The 15,826-nt window shown below is 48.8% G+C and overlaps 1 protein-coding gene across 1 annotated transcript; it reads left to right on the top strand.

Moving 5' to 3' along the window:
* The first annotated feature begins 804 nt into the window (after window positions 1-804).
* On the top strand, window positions 805-9,380 carry CCR9 (C-C motif chemokine receptor 9). The gene is made up of 4 exons (XM_058678795.1): window positions 805-943; window positions 1,058-1,141; window positions 5,453-5,496; window positions 8,021-9,380. The coding sequence occupies exons 3-4, from the start codon at window positions 5,476-5,478 to the stop codon at window positions 9,107-9,109; spliced, it is 1,110 nt and encodes a 369-aa protein (XP_058534778.1). The 5' UTR covers window positions 805-943; window positions 1,058-1,141; window positions 5,453-5,475; the 3' UTR covers window positions 9,110-9,380.
* The last annotated feature ends 6,446 nt before the right edge of the window (window positions 9,381-15,826 follow it).

The following is a 15,826-nucleotide window of genomic DNA, read 5'->3' as shown; positions in this document are numbered from 1 at the left end:
CTTGGTCATGAGGAGGACTCTCCCATCGCATTTGGGGTTGACGGCCTCCTGGGGCTGTGGATGGGCAGACTTCAACGTGAGCTTCATCCAGAACCTTTTGTAAGTTTGGTTTTTCAAAATGTTCTCGGAATACCCTGATGAATAAGCAGAACGCTATTAGCGCTGTGGTAACACAGCTGATGCAGCCATCTGACTGTGTTCACCACCACTCCCAATGAAGTCTCAGGCATCTCTGGCCACCCAGCACTGGGTGTCCCTAGCATGATCGTCATGAAAGTTCTGGAAAACTATATATTATGAAAAGAAAGCAGTGTTGATTTTGAAATTTTTGTGCCAGAAGAAATCTACCTTTTGATTCCATTGTTATGAACATTTTAAAGCCCCACTGTGCATGAATGAAATTTCAAAAAATTTTGGCAGCTCCCTTCCCCCTCAAAAAAACCCAGATTCTTTGATTCCATTTTTTTCCCATGATGTTTTTGGAGATGGCCTCATACCTGGGGGTCTGTTCAAGTAACATCATTAAAAAACAGATGTGCCCTTCTGGCCAGCCCCGTGAGGTGACTCCTCCCCACCCACTGTGTGCAGCCTGGCTGGGAGACGTCAACAGGCTTCCTCAGACTCTGCTCTCTCCTTGCCCCCCTGGTCCTCGGGCCTTCTTCTTTCTGGCTGCAAAAAACTTTACTCCTTTGCTCTCCCCCCTCCACCCCCCCCAGGCCCCAGCAGGTGACTCCCCCCCTCCCCAGCTAACCCCTTCCCCCGACAGTGACAACAGGCAGTGTTGCCCGGCTTCCTTTTTGGGTTTTCTATCCCTTAACTGCGGGAGGTGCACAGCAGGCCTGCCTCTGCCCGGGCAGGGAGTGCCCAACCTTCCCCCAGAGGACGAGTGCTGAGAGCTGCTGGGGCCAGCCTTCCCCTGGAGCCTCCCGCTTTGGCCTCCACGGTGAGTGTCCTTCTGCCTCCTTCTTCTCCCCTGGCCCAGTCACCTGTGAACTCCATTGTACGCTGCCGTGAAGACTCCCAGAAATCATCTCACTCACACTCTGTGTGTTTGCAGGGATCACAGACACCAGGCATTCTGCCAGGAACTTCTAGCAAGGTAAAGGCAACTTGGTGGTGATCGACTCAGGCTCCTTGTAGGGTGAGTAATAACTTCCCCACCCACGCTGGTGAAGTTTGGGTTCATAGCAGCGTGTGTATCCGTACCTTAAAGGAAGGAAAGGAGATGCAGGTGGTGGGCACAGGTGACAGGAAGGTGGTCAGGGGCTGTGAAAATGAAACTCCTAGGAGGGACCTTGGGTCCTCATCTGCCCAGAGAAAGGGTCCTTTGTGGTGGCGACACTGGGAGCAGATAGGACACCGAGAGGCAAACAGATGCCGCGGCTGTGTCGCACTCATGGCAAGTGGCCATGGAAGACTACTGATGGCAAGGCAAGATCATAATTGCCCGGTGGTCTGACTGCCCCTCTGTAACTGTGTGTCCCTGTCGGTGTGTGGTCGTGTTACAGAGCAAACATCTCTGAAAGAATGCATGTCAGATATCTAATGATAGCTGTACTGCTGCAGGGTGTTTGGCGGGGTTCTGTTTTCTTAGAGAGATGCTTGCATTTGGGGGTTCTGTTTGTGCACTGTGAAAAGATGGAAATGAGGTGATTTCGAATGACTCATCAAGGGTACCACTTGGTTCTGTGAAGCACAGTGAGCTCTTTGGTTCTGAAGTAGCCTGCTTGGAAGAGAGCCGGTCCTGTGGGTCAATCTGGGTGGAGGCTGCCCCCTTCACTCCCTTTGCTGGATGCACCAAAGCTGATCCAACATATTAGCACCTACATGGCTACATGGCTCACAACACTACCCCCCCAACCACAAAGTGGGAAAATAGAAGCAGAACTTACAAAAAAGAAAAAAAAAGCAAGAGATGAGTCAACCTCCATATAGCAAACTGGATAAAGATCCCAACTCCACAGTGATGTCCCTCCCATTGGGCTGCCATGAGCCTTAGAGGCCATGGGTGTGGGCAGGTGCCCACTGGCTATGTGAGGACTGGGGAGTACAGTCAGGGGTTTGGGCAGCGGCGCTGGGTTCCAGGCTGACCTTCCTAACAGGCACCTTTCATCGCTGAACAGTCTGTAATTCTTGGGCTCCTTTCCTTTCCTTTACCTGGCACCCCAGCATCCTCACTATCAGGATTTTCTTTTTTTTCTGTTTTAAGGTGTTTTTCCCGACCTAGAGCAATGACCACCCTTCTGCTCACAGCATGTATTCTTGTGTCCTTGTGTCCTTGTGTCCTTGAGGGCCAGTAAAAGTACCACCGCTTCAATGATGGCTGTCTGGATTTGCCTAGCCCTAGTTCTGACGGTGCCCTACAGCCCTTTCCGATGCTGGTATTTGCTATTGCGACTTTACCCACTGTACTTGAGTGGGAACTTCCTTGAGGTCATGGTTCATCCCTGATTCCCGGTGGGAGCCCGGCAGGTGCAGGTTGGCTGTGGGGTAAGGCAGGTGCCACACAGCTCTCTGTGTTCCACAGACAGCATTCTCACAGATCATTGTCCCTGACCCTGGCCAACAAGCCCTTGGATGAGCTGGGCTATCTCCCCCTCCACTATTCCCCTCCTCCATTGCCCAGGAAGCTCAGGCTTAGTGAGGGTGTGTCATTTCTTGCCAAGGTCACTAGGGCACGGAGAGGTGGGTTAAGGGATAGATGAGGGTTATGACCTTGGGTCCAGTGTGGGTTTTTTTTCCGCCACACTTCCTTATGCTGCAAAAACACAGGCACCTCTTAGAATCGGGGCAGCTGCTGTGCACTGACTCAGCTGTCCATCACTCCCGGTATGGGGCTGGAGGCTCCTGGCTCTCCTGTGTTGGGTCTTGTGTGGGTTTTTTTTTTCCTCCCTATGCTTTCCCTTCCTGCTCAGGATCAAGTAGAAAATGAATGCAAGCCGGTGCCTGTGCAGCTGGCGGCACCACACATTCAACAAGCCCCCGGAGAAGTTCCCAGACACAGCGGTGTGCACCTGCTGCAGCTGGGCAGTCGCGTGCTCTGCTGTCACTCCTCACCTCTTTCCAGTTTCTCTCCAAACCAGATGCACATTTGCCATGGAAGGAAGAGAAACATCTACCACACAGCTAGTGAGTGCAGGATTTCGCTGGTGCCAAGAATATTCTGGCGGAGTTTAATCGCTAGTCTTGAACTCAGGGTACCAGCTGCATCTGCACCAGCTGTGCAGGCTGCGAGGTGCCCCTTCAAATTTCGTAAGCAGTTGTGCTGAGAAGGCACGAGCTGCTTGCTTGCTTATTTATTTATTTATTTATTTATTTATTTATTTATTTATTTATTCATTTACTTAAAGACTCTGGCATTATTTCTATGAAAGGCCTTAAATTTTCAAACATTTGGTAAAATGACTTGAATCATTTATAAAAATTTAGATCAAAGTCTTGCTTCTCATCCTTCTTCCAAAAGACATCTCAGTACACAGCACCAGGGAGGCACAGCTACACACCTATATCTAAGGACCATTGAGCCTGTCTTCTGCACCTGGCATTTTGACCTGAAAACCTTGGTGAGATATTTTCTATCAGCCCTGAGGTCTTTTTTTGTAAAAATTATTATTATTTTTGTCTACCTGTGGTGTGAGATGGCTGTATCCTGATGTTGCCAAGTACTGACTATTCGGGTGGTTTTTCCGTTTCTTGTTCTGGGAGGGAATGAGTAGCTCATGGAAATGCCTGGGAAAGTGCATGGAATGTGGCTTAAAAGATAAGGATGTTTGGGGGGCAAAAAGAAATGTTGAGAGCTGTACCTATTGTTTTTCTTCCTCATCACACACACCTTCCACAAATATTTTGAAACCTTGTCTTAGCATCTCCTCATGAGCCTTTGTTTTTGCGAGAAAACCAGCAGGTGCAGTGCAGGGTTGGAGTTTTGCTTTATAAATTTCAACTGTGGGCTTTCGCCACCCTCCCCCCCCAAGAGGCAAACACATTCTCCACAGCAGTACCAGGTCTGACGCTGAAGTCCTAGCAATGCCATTATCATCTATCACTACTTTCAACTTGTTCTCCCTGCTTAGAACCATACCTTTCTTCTTTCATTGGTTGCCTGCTTTGGGAATTTTCCTGATGTTTTCTGATTCATTCCATTCTTTCAGCCAGTAAAAAGGAGGTGACATGAGCCATGTGCATTAGAAAAATCTGAAACATTTTCCAACCTATGTCTCAAAAGTCCATTTTCCAGTTCTCCAAGGAGTAGAAAGATGAAATTTGAAGACTGGCAAACAAAACAAAACAATAAAACCCAAGCAACCGTGGTTCCCAGCCTCAAGTGGCTGCTGGGGAATCTCCCCCTTCCAAACAGGCTGATGTGTGTTTTATTTTTTGTTTTTGTTTTTTAATGGCACCTGAGTGGAAAATCACTCCATGTCTGGAACAACTCAGACACCTGGGGGAAAGGCATCCCTTCTTGTGCTTGAGAAGAAAAGTGCAGAGCACGGTTTTCCCGGAGAAATGGGTTTCTGTGTGCTGAGAAATGCCTGAAATAGCCATAAATGCCTGAAAAAAAGCCATTCAGTGCCCCGCCCTGCAGGCAGAATGCTCGAAGTGTGTGTGTATGGCGGGGGGAATGGAGGGGCAAGGCTCAGTCCCTACAGGAACGCTCCAGGAACAGGAAACACTCACAGCATGTTCAGCTGGAAAAAGGAAGAACATTCTAAACATGTGCACACCCAGAAAGGAGCTGGGGAAGGGAGCAGGAAGCCAAGAGTGGTGATGAGGGGAAGGTTGGAGGGAGGGTGGGGAGCGGACGGGGAAGGTCCTACCTGGGACGACCTTGTTTTCTCAGTGCTCATGGATTTGTCAGATTTCACATAAAAAATGTGGTGTTTTTATAATTACATTAAGAGAAAAAAATTTTAAAGATACATGCCAGAAATATTCCCCCACTCCACCTGGTGGGCTCTGGTGGGACTTGGTTTATTCCCCAGGACACCGCTGGCTGGTCCTGGCCTGAGGCTGAAGCTGCCCACACTTGTTTCTGACTCAGGTTGATGGGATAGGGATGGGAAGGAGAACTGCTGAGCAACACAGGAAAATGGGCCAAGCCCAGGAGGCTGGCCTGGGGACATTCTAAAGTCCCTCACTGACCAGCAGATGGGAGATGCTGGGCCAGTTGCCATCCAAGGAGAAAGAGAAAGGCTGGGATCAGGGGACAGAAACCGGGAGTTGGGAAGGTGAAGCAGGCATCCAATCTGTCCTTTCAGGGTCTCCCAGGCTTCTGGTGTTGGGCTGTTGGGCTTGGTGTCACCATAACACAAGCTCTCAATCTTGGTAGGCAGTTCCTTCCTCCCCCATGATTAGAAGAGTATTTAGTACTGAGTCTGAATTTTTTGGCTTCTGGGTGTTCCCTGTCACTTACAACCAGGTCCCTGTTTGATTTTTTGCCTTCTCTTTCTAGGAGCGGATTTGCAACCCACCACCATGACCCCCACAGAGTTTGCAGTGAGTATGGCCGTGCCTGCCCTTGGGTGCCTAACACACGAGTATGCACGTACACACACACACACACACACACACACACACTTCCATCTTCCCCTTTCTGGGGGCGTGGGAAGGAATCCGTGGTGGGGAAGCATTTCTCAGTGTGGTTTCCCACAACGCGCTCTCTGCTGAGCAGTGCCCATGGCTTGGGCCCACTGTGGTCCAGCCCAGTGGACTTGGCAAATGCAGAGCGTTTGGGTGGTGAGACAGTCTGTGACGACATAAGAAAATGTGGCTTTAGATTTTATTGACAGCGAAGCTTTTTTTTTTTAATGATCTTTAATTAAGACTGATTCTACATTTTCCAGCACAAGCAAAACAGGACAAAAAAGAAGCCATTAAAACGGCTTTAATTTTTATTTATTTGAAATAAGACAGAGACAAAAAGCAAGACAGAAAGAGAGACTGACATACAGACTCTTTCTCTCTCTCTCTTTCTCACACACACACACACACACAACTTCCTATCTACTAATTCCTTCTCCAAATACCCACAACGGAGAGGGCTATTTGGTAGAAGCCAGGTGCTGGGAACTCAAACCGGGTCTCCCATGTGAGGGGCAGGGACCCGATCACTGGAAGCGTGGCCTGCTGCAGGACTCACAGGAGAATCAGGCCTAGCACCCAGGCACTTTGATATGGAACAGATGTCCCAAGTAGGGGTCTTAATTGGCAGGCAAAATGCCACCTCTGAATTGTTTATAAAATGGGGCCGACACTGCAGTGCAGTGCGTTAAGCCACCAGTTGAGCTGTAAAGGTTTCCATATCAGGGTGCTGGTTCAAGATCCAGCAGCTCCACGTTCCAGTCCAGCTCTGCTGATGCACCTGTGAAGGCTGTGGAAGGTGGTTCAAGTGCTTGGACCCCCACCGATCACATGAAAAACCCAGATGGCGATCTAGGTCTCTGGCTTTGACGTGGCCTGTCTGTGGCCTATGAGGTCATCTGGGGAGTGAGCCAATAGATCCAAAACCTTTCTCTCCCCTTTCTGTGTCATTCTGCCTTTCGACTACCTACCTACCTAAATCTTTGAATTGCTTTTTGGATACCCAGGGTGGGCCCTTTATATTTCTTGCATCACATTCTATAAGCCACACATTGTGGTAAACACTTCTTTGAATCAAAAAGAGCTGAACAAATACTAGTGAATAAAATTATTAAATAAAATTATTATTATTACTAATAAAATTCAGATAATTCTTTTTTTTCCAACCAAATACAATTCACTCTAAGATTAAATCAAATTCCAGGGCTCTTGTTAGCTTTGCAAATGCCCGATGGACCTCTTGAAGAGGTCCTCTCAAAGTGTGTTTCACACAATTGTGCAAGGCCAATCTTCCTAGGGGGTGGAGTTGCCCCAGGTCTCCATGAACTACGTAGCACAATGGTTGAAATAGTTTAAGTTACCCAAATTATTCATGGGAGGCTCAGATTCTTTTTTCTTTTTTAAATATGTATTTATTTGAAAGGAAGAGTTACAGAGAGAAAGGGAAAGAGAGAGAGAGAGAGAGAGAGAGAGAAATTCCTTCCTTTGATGGGTCACTCTCCAAATGGCCACAAAAAGTTAGGGCTGAGCCGATCCAAAGCCAGGAGCCAGGAGCTTCTTCACGGTCTTCCACACAGGTGCAGGGTCCCAAGGCTTTGGGCCATCCTCCTCTGCTTTCCCAGGCCACAAGCAGGGAGCTGGATGGGAAATGGGACAGTCGGGACTCGAACCAGCACCCACACGAGGATGCCAGTGTCACAGGTGGTAGCCTTACATGCTGTGCCACAGTGCTGGCCCTGAGGCTTGTGATCCTTGAGCATTTCATGTACACACCTGTGTCTGTTTTGTGAGAGAGAAAACCATGTTGACCTGATGTCCGATTGCATCAGTAGTGCCCTGCAGTTCACAAGCCTGCAAACAGCACTTGTGCCACACACTCCTGTTGCATGAGTGGTGCTGTAAACTGTGTCTGACTGTTTTTGGTTGTTGTTGCAGAAGGCTACAGGGCTCAAAGGAAAGCAAATTTATTGGGCTTGGGGTTTTGGAGGCTGAAAGGCTCCCATATGGGTGCCCCACTGGTCCAGCTTCTGATGAGGGCCTCCTGGCTACCTCGTGACACAAGGGATGGCAAGATGGGAACAGCAAGTGTGTGTGTGTGTGGGGGGGGTCACATGGTGCAACAGGGAGCAAGAGGGATCTGGAGGCCTTGTTCACTCTAACCTTCTACACTTTAATGGGAGTCTCCGGAAAACTGCATGTACCGCTCCAAAGCATCCTATTAAATAGGTTCCACCCCACCACCACCACTCTGAGAACCAAGCTACCAGTGTGCAAAACTGTGGGGGAATATACTCAAACCATATCCAAGCCATGGCAGACCCTGGGCAGACATCCTCAGGAGTCCTACTCCCTTACACATACATGCCCATGCCCCTGCCATCAGACAGGATCTGCACAAGACTGTCCTTGACCCTAACACTGCCTTACGTCCCCTCTGCAGAGCCTTATCGCTAACATGTCTGATGACTACAACTATGACTCCACGTCCTCCATGGATGAGTACATGGCCTTCAACATCACTGACTTCTTCTGTAAGAAAGGCGAGGTCAGGCAGTTTGCCAGCCACTTCCTCCCGCCCTTGTACTGGCTCGTCTTTCTTGTGGGCACCGTGGGTAACAGCCTGGTCGTTCTCGTCTACTGGTACTGCACCCGAGTCAAGACCATGACTGACATGTTCCTTCTGAACTTGGCCATCGCCGACCTTCTCTTCCTGGCCACCCTCCCCTTCTGGGCCATTGCCGCTGCTGACCAGTGGACATTCCAGACCTTCCTGTGCAAGGTGGTCAACAGCATGTACAAGATGAACTTCTACAGCTGCGTGCTGTTGATCATGTGCATCAGCGTGGACAGGTACATCGCCATTGCCCAGGCCATGAGGGCGCAGATCTGGCGGCAGAAAAGGCTGCTGTATAGCAAGATGGTTTGCTTCATGGTCTGGGTGGTGGCTGCTGCCCTGTGCCTCCCAGAGCTCCTGTACAGCCAAACCAAGAAGGAGTCTGGTATTACCATCTGCACCATGGTTTACCCCAGGGATGAGAGCACCAGACTCAAGTCAGCTGTCTTGACCTTGAAGGTCATCCTGGGCTTCTTCCTGCCCTTTGTGGTCATGGCTTGCTGCTACACCATTATCATCCACATCCTGACCCAAGCCAAGAGGTCCTCCAAGCACAAGGCCCTCAAGGTGACCATCGCTGTCCTCACCGTCTTCGTCTTGTCTCAGTTCCCTTATAACTGCATCCTGCTGGTGCAGACCATTGACGCCTACGTCACGTTCATTTCCAGCTGTGCCATCTCCACCAATATCGACATCTGCTTCCAGGTCACCCAGACCATCGCCTTCTTCCACAGCTGTCTGAATCCTGTTCTCTATGTCTTTGTCGGTGAGCGCTTCCGCCGGGATCTCATGAAAACCCTCAAGAACTTGGGCTGTATCAGCCAGGCCCAGTGGGTTTCTTTTACCAGGAGAGAGGGAAGCCTGAAGTTGTCATCAATGCTGCTGGAGACAACCTCAGGAGCTCTGTCCCTCTGAGGGAGTCTCCTCCCTGGGGCGTGGATGGTGCTTTTGAAGGAGTAGTACAGAGAAACCCAGTAGGCAAGAAAAGGACAAGAGGCAAACAATAAACTCAACTCAGATGAATCATCACAGTATTACTACTTGCAGTGAGCAGTTGTGAAACCAGCATTTTTGTCTTGGCAGCAGTATTCCTGACATTTTCAGAGGACTTAAGGGACACCTGGGGGACCATGTGCTGGCTTGGCCACTTGCTCTAGCACAGGTGCAGCTGCCTGCTGGAGGCCATCTGCGGCTAGGGGGAACTGCCGGAGACCGTCCAAAACAGAAGGTTTTAGGGAAACTTCCATTGTCAGGAACTTTCCTCCCAGGTTTGGGACCTGACACCTGTGCCTGCCAGTGCTTGAAACAGAATCCTCCTCAACAATCTCAGATCTAATTCTCCTTGGGGCTTGTTGGCCTGTTTTATGAGGGTGCTTGATCTTGTCTTAAAACTGTGGGACTGGACAAATGACCACACCAGCAGCTCATCCAGGGTCTGTTGGCTTCCAACCCATTTCTGTGTCTGACTGGTGGTTCCTTAGAATCCACAGCTGGTCACAGGCTTGATCTGGACAATGATTCAGCTTATCTGCAGGTGTGGACGCAGCCCTACCAGCTTGTACGTGGAGACCCATGGTTTGGGTTACAGCTCTGGCTCCATTATGGGCTTGCTCTGTTGAGTGGCACTTATTCCTGGTCCACTCTACTGGCTCCCAATAGAATGGGCTGGTTCTGCTTGCTAAGGCTGATGGAAACTCTTTGCTCCCTGCTTCTTGTTCGTGCCAACATTTCAAAAAGCATTAAATCTAGAGTGAAGCTGGAAAAAAATGTACTGTAATTCACATTTGCTTTGTGTTTTTAACTATTTGGTGAAGTTTTTACATTTGAAAACATTTTGCATATTGGAAAACTTGCTCCTTAATGTACATTTAAAATGCTTTTATCATTTTTTATCCTCTTGCCATTTTTGAACGTGTACAATTAAATCTCAAAGAGTGTTGAAGAGAAATAAATAAAATGCCCAAGTACCTTAAACCCATTGTCGTGGATGAGTTTTTAGCCCCCCCGATGACCCAACTCATTCACAAGTGTCCCTCAGTTAATCAAATGGGACTTGCACAGAGGATTTCGGGAGCAGCGCCAGAAGCCACCCCAGGCTTTGGTCCCCTTGCTGGAGAAAGCGCCTGTGCATTGCTGGGGTTTCAGCCATCCCTTCCCGCAGAGACACAAAAGCATTGGCCTTGGCCTTATGAGTTAGGGAGAAGCACAGGATAGGGAGAAGCAACGTGAATATGACATGGAAAGCCCCAAGGGAGGGTGAGTAATGCAAATACCACGCCCACCGGTAGCTGGTGGTAAGCTGGTGGGCCCAGTGCATCATCCTAGGGTGGCTTCCATGGCCAAGGGCAGGTGCTTTTCCTTGGATAACAGTCACTCATGACTGCTTTGCTAGAATGGATACAATCAGTGCTTCCCCTGATGAGCTCTTAAACAGGTGGATGTGTGGGTGTACCTGCTCATTGGATTAATACATTTATTAAGATCTAAAATTAATTGGGGACCCCTGCTGTGTTGTAGTGGGTAAAGCTGCTACCTGTGGCGCCAGCATCCCATATGGGTGCTAATTCTTATGCTGGTTGCTCTACTTCTGATTCAGCTCCCTGCTTATGTGCCTGGGAAAGCAATGGAGGATGACTCAAGTCATTAGGCCCCTGCACTTAGGTGAGAGACCTGGGAGAGGCTCCTGGCTTCTGGCGTTGGCCCAGCATAGCTCTGGTCGTTGCAGCCATTTAGGGAGTGAACCAGGAGATCAAAGCTCTTTCGTGTGCTCTGTGTTTCAAATAAATAAATCTTATAAAAAAAAAAAAACAAAAGCAGCCATTTCTATATGTACTTCAAGTGTCAGAGTTCTGCTTCAAGAAACCTCAACAGCCAAGGTCTCCTTGTGAGCGATGGCACAGGGACTCTCCTGGAGAGCCATGCATCCTGGGGAATTGGCATTTGAGGGTGAGACTGGTGAGCCTAGCACCAGACACTCCTCTTTCTTTGCCCAGCTTTCTCATGGCCTGCGGGTCACCCGGGGAGTGAGATGTGTAGTCATCACTTCTTCCACGTGCTGGACGTTGCTGTTCTGATTCTGAGGAGGAATGGGCTAGCCTGCAGCATGCTCCTTCCATTCTGGTCTGGCTGACCTGCCCTTGAGACCGGCACCATGGTGGTGTGGGCATGGGTGGGGTTTCGGTGATGAGGCTGGCTAGCATCTGAAGCCAAGGTTGATGTGCAGCCCCCTGGAGGTGACATTGTGGGGTACCTCCACGAACTTTTCTGCTTCAGTATGTGACAAGCTGCCTCCCTCTTCCACGTTCTCTCATGTTTGTGAGCTTCCGTCGTCCTTCTGAGTTTGCCTTCTAAGAACTGGGGTGTGCCTGGGCCTTCAGATGGAAGCCCAGGCTCCCGTGTCTAAAGATCTTTGTCCTCAAGCGAACTGGCCTCTCTCCTTGGGCGGCTTCCTCCGCTACAGCCTGGTCAGCTTGTCTCAAGGTGAGGTCTGGCTAACAGGCTCTAAATGACTTTGAAAAAAAGACAACAGGCAATTGTGGCCTCATGTGCTACACCTTATGCATTTAAAACGCTCAGATAACTCTCTCCACTCAATGAATATTTACAGATTGTTTGCTGTGTGTGGTTAAGAAACGACCACAGCCTTAGATACACTAAGGTCACGGCCAAGATGCTGTGGGGGCTCGGGCCGGATGGCGTTTTCTCCCCTGTCCCACGTGTGCCTCCCTTGACGGTCGAGGTCTGGGGCCACACATCCTCTGGGGGCTGTGAGATGCTGTGTGCATCATTTCCACATCATTGCTCTGGAGAATCAACAACTCATTCAGTGACACCAGCAGGGGTGTGTCCCTCTTTCTCTCTTCTACATGTATTTATTTGTACACACTCAATTTTGGTGCTGCAAGCTAAGTAGAAAACCTCTGTGGTCAGATGGAGATATGTTCAGATAGGTCTTGCGGGGAATGTGGTCAGCTCACGCCCTCCAGTCACTGGTGCTGCTGGCCAGGCCCGTGCTGCACAGCCGCCCTGCCCAAAGCCAAGGCCACCTGCTTCCGGTGCCTGTAAGGTGTGGCGAGGGCACTTGGGGAGGAAGAATGCTAACTAGCTGGTAGAGGCAGAGTGCAGCCTCGGTCACCCTCTGCTCAGGCCTGCTTTCCCCTGCTTCTCCTCAAAGGTGTCTATTCTAAGCACACACTTGGCACCTAAATTGCATCTCAGCAATGTGCTCCCTGCCCCCCACAAGTGGTCACCAAGACCCTCACCAGGTGCTATGGATTACAGGAAGCCACCGAGAGCCCTGTGGTGCAAGGGATGTAGGGAGACAGAGTAAGTAGGACCAGAGATGGATGGAGCTCTTCTGAGAGGCCACAACAGCTGCTACATCCCAGTATAGCCCAGCTGTTTGGTGAGTGTTCTTGGGTATCAACTGCAGGCCAGTTCTTGGGTTTGAAATGCAGGCTGGAGCCCCATGATGAGTGGGACAGGCATGGGCTCCCACCAGGTACACTCAATCATCCACTCCTCATGGGGCTGACACAGCCACTGTCCTCCCTCCCTTCACCCTCCTCCACTACCTTCACCTGGGCGAGTCTGCTCATCCAGGCTCTGAGTCAGAGGACAGGATGGGACTCCTTGGCTCAGACCCTGGGCAGAGGAAGCAGGAACCGGGACCAGAGGGTGGCTTCCTCCCAGCCCCTCTTGCTCTTAAGTAGACGGCCTTTCTAGGAATTGTACGACACCTGTGACTTAATTCAAGTCTCATGTCCATTTTGAGATGACTTTTGTACATATTTAGAGACAGGGGTCCAGTTCCATTTTTTGCCGCTTATGGGAGACTGTCCTCTCCCCAGTCTGTATTCCTTGGACCTTTGTGAAAAATCAGTTGGCTGTAGACGTGTAGGTTTATTTCTGCCATCCCTATTGCTTTCCATTGGTCTAGGTGTCTGATTTTATGTTGGTACCACGCTGTTTTGATATTACTGCTTTGTAGTATTTTTTTTTTAAGTCAGGTAATGTGGTGTCTTCAATTTTGTTCTTTTTAAAGTTTTTTTTTTTTTTTTTTTTTTAATTTTAAAGGCAGGGTCAGAGAGAGAGAGAGAGAGGAGGCGGGGAGACAAACAGAGACCTCCCACCTGCTGGTTCACTGCCCTAGATGGCTGCACTAGCCGGGGCTGGGACAGGTTGAAGCTAGGCAATGGGGAGAAGGCTTAACTTGCTATGTCACAACGCTGGCCCCAGTTTAGCTTTTTTCTGTTCAAGGTTGCTTAGACTATTTAGGATAATTATTGGTACAGCATGAATCTTGGGATTGTTTTCCTAGCTCTGTGAAGAAAGTTTTCCAGGCATTTTGAAAAGGATTCCACTGAGTTACTTTGGGTAGTGTATTCTTCTCAACAATACAGGCGTTTTTCCACATACTGTTACACAGAATATAGGATACTTCCCCACTTCCCCTCTACATTTTTTTTCTCAATATTTTAGGTTTGGAGATCTTCCACTCCTCTGGTTAAATTTGTTCCTAACGTTTTTAAAAGCTGCTATCAATTGGGACTGCTTTTTAAAAATTTCTATTTTGAGATAGTTTGCTCCTGGCACACAGAAATAGTACTGATTTTTGGTATGTTGGTTTTGTATCCTGCGAATTCACTGAATGTGTTTATTAGTTCTAATAACGTAACAGCATATTCACACAGAAAATGAAATCATTAGTCTGGGAGATATCTCCCCACCCACAATTACTATAGCACTGTAAACATCAGCCAAGACTTAGAATCAACCTGCACACCCAAAGGAGAAGGGCTAAAACATGTCACCTGTTTGTTTCTATAATGGAACACTATTTAATCACTCAAAATAACTGTGTCTCATCATTTGTAGCAGCATGGGATGAGCTTGGAGGATACCGTGTTCAGTGAACTAAACCAGGCACAGAAAGGCAGCTTACTGCATCATCTTACTGACATGTGGAATCTTAAAAAAAAAAAAGCTGACCTCATGGAAGACAAGGGAGGAACAGTGGTTCCCAGAGATTAGGAAGGGAAAAGGTTAGGGGGCCGGAAGGGGAACGGGGAGAGAATGGGAGAGGATGGGGGAGGATGGCCTGTGGGGACAGTTACAGCGAGAGGTGCAACCAGTCTTGCCATCCCATTGCACAACACAGCGCTCATGGTTCCCAATCACACACAGCTGCTTTCCAAACGGCTGGGCGAAAAGATCACGAGTGTTCTTACCACAAAGAAATGACAACACACACACCATACCACACCACACCACACCACACCACGCCACACCACACCACACACCACGCAAGAATGACAAATATTTTAGGTGATGGATATACTAATTATCCTGACTTTATCACTAAACACGGTAGGTATACATTATAACACTGTATCCCACAAAAATGAAAGCTTATTATGTTCCACTGAAAAATACATAAATATTTTGCTAAGCTGTTATGACTTGAACTTGTAGGAAAGTTGGACATTTGGTTCCGTACTAGGAAATTGAGATGCCCATAAACGGATGTGAATTTTCTTTTAGAAATCAAGTTTTCAAATTTAATCATTAAAGCGGCTATAATTGAAAAAAAATAAAAACGGTTCAAGTGCTATAGAAGGAAATAAAGGAAAATGAACAGTATCCTCTCCTGGCAACCTGGGCCCAGTTTCTATAAGCAGCCACAGTGTTTCTAGAATCTTCATCCAAAAACACAGCCCATGCATGACCAGCGTCCCCCTGTGGTCTATCTGCACAGTCACACACTCCTTCAACTTGTTCCCCCTTGAACACATGTTCTCCCAGCATTTCTTACGCTGCTTAGAAAGTATGGCCATGGAGGATGTCACACACGGGCCTGTACATACATGGGAGTGCATTGGCAAAGGCAGCAGGAGTTTCTTTGGAGGAGGAGGCAGACAGACACGTAAGAGGGACTCGGACTTGTCCCGTAGAGAGATCGCAGAAAAAAAAAAACACCCCAAAACCAAGAAATGGCCTCAATCTTCCACCCCTCACTGAGCCTGCACGTTCACAAAGCGACCTCTTGCGGCTCCTCCCCACCAGAGGAGTCCTTTGGCCCATACCTGAAGCTGGGCTTGCTAGTGGCTTATCTGGACCAACAGACCATGGTGGAAGCAATACCACACAGCCCAAGACAGTGCACCTGCACTTCGATCTCAGAAACGCAACCTGAACAAGCCTGATCTACCCTGCTGGGGGTCTGGGAGACCAGGTGGGGCAGAGCCAAGTGCCCTAGGCATGACTGTTCTAGGCTCACCAGACTCCATTGAGCCAACCAACCAACTGATCACTGATGCAGGAGTGAACCCAGCCAAGGATAGCCAACAGTCCATCAACCCTCCACCAGACAGCTCAGAGGACACCTGACTGACCTCGGGCAGACACGTGGGTGAGTCTAGAACTGCCGCCACCGGCCTGCGTATTAGCACACTGAATAAATGATTAGTGATTTTGCACACTGGCTTTGAGGCTGTTGCACTTAAAATAAGGCAAAATACATGCAATACCACACCGACAATAAATGACCAATACAACCTTTAATATGGACGATCACGCACGGCAGGCAGGGCCTGAGGACCACGAGGAGTTGCTGTTGTTCTAACCATCAGA

This window comes from Ochotona princeps, chromosome 21, assembly GCF_030435755.1.
Source record: "Ochotona princeps isolate mOchPri1 chromosome 21, mOchPri1.hap1, whole genome shotgun sequence".
NCBI classification, from domain to species: Eukaryota; Metazoa; Chordata; class Mammalia; order Lagomorpha; family Ochotonidae; genus Ochotona; species Ochotona princeps.
The sequence above is the reverse complement of the archived record's forward strand: the minus strand, read 5'-3'. Positions and strand labels throughout refer to the sequence as shown.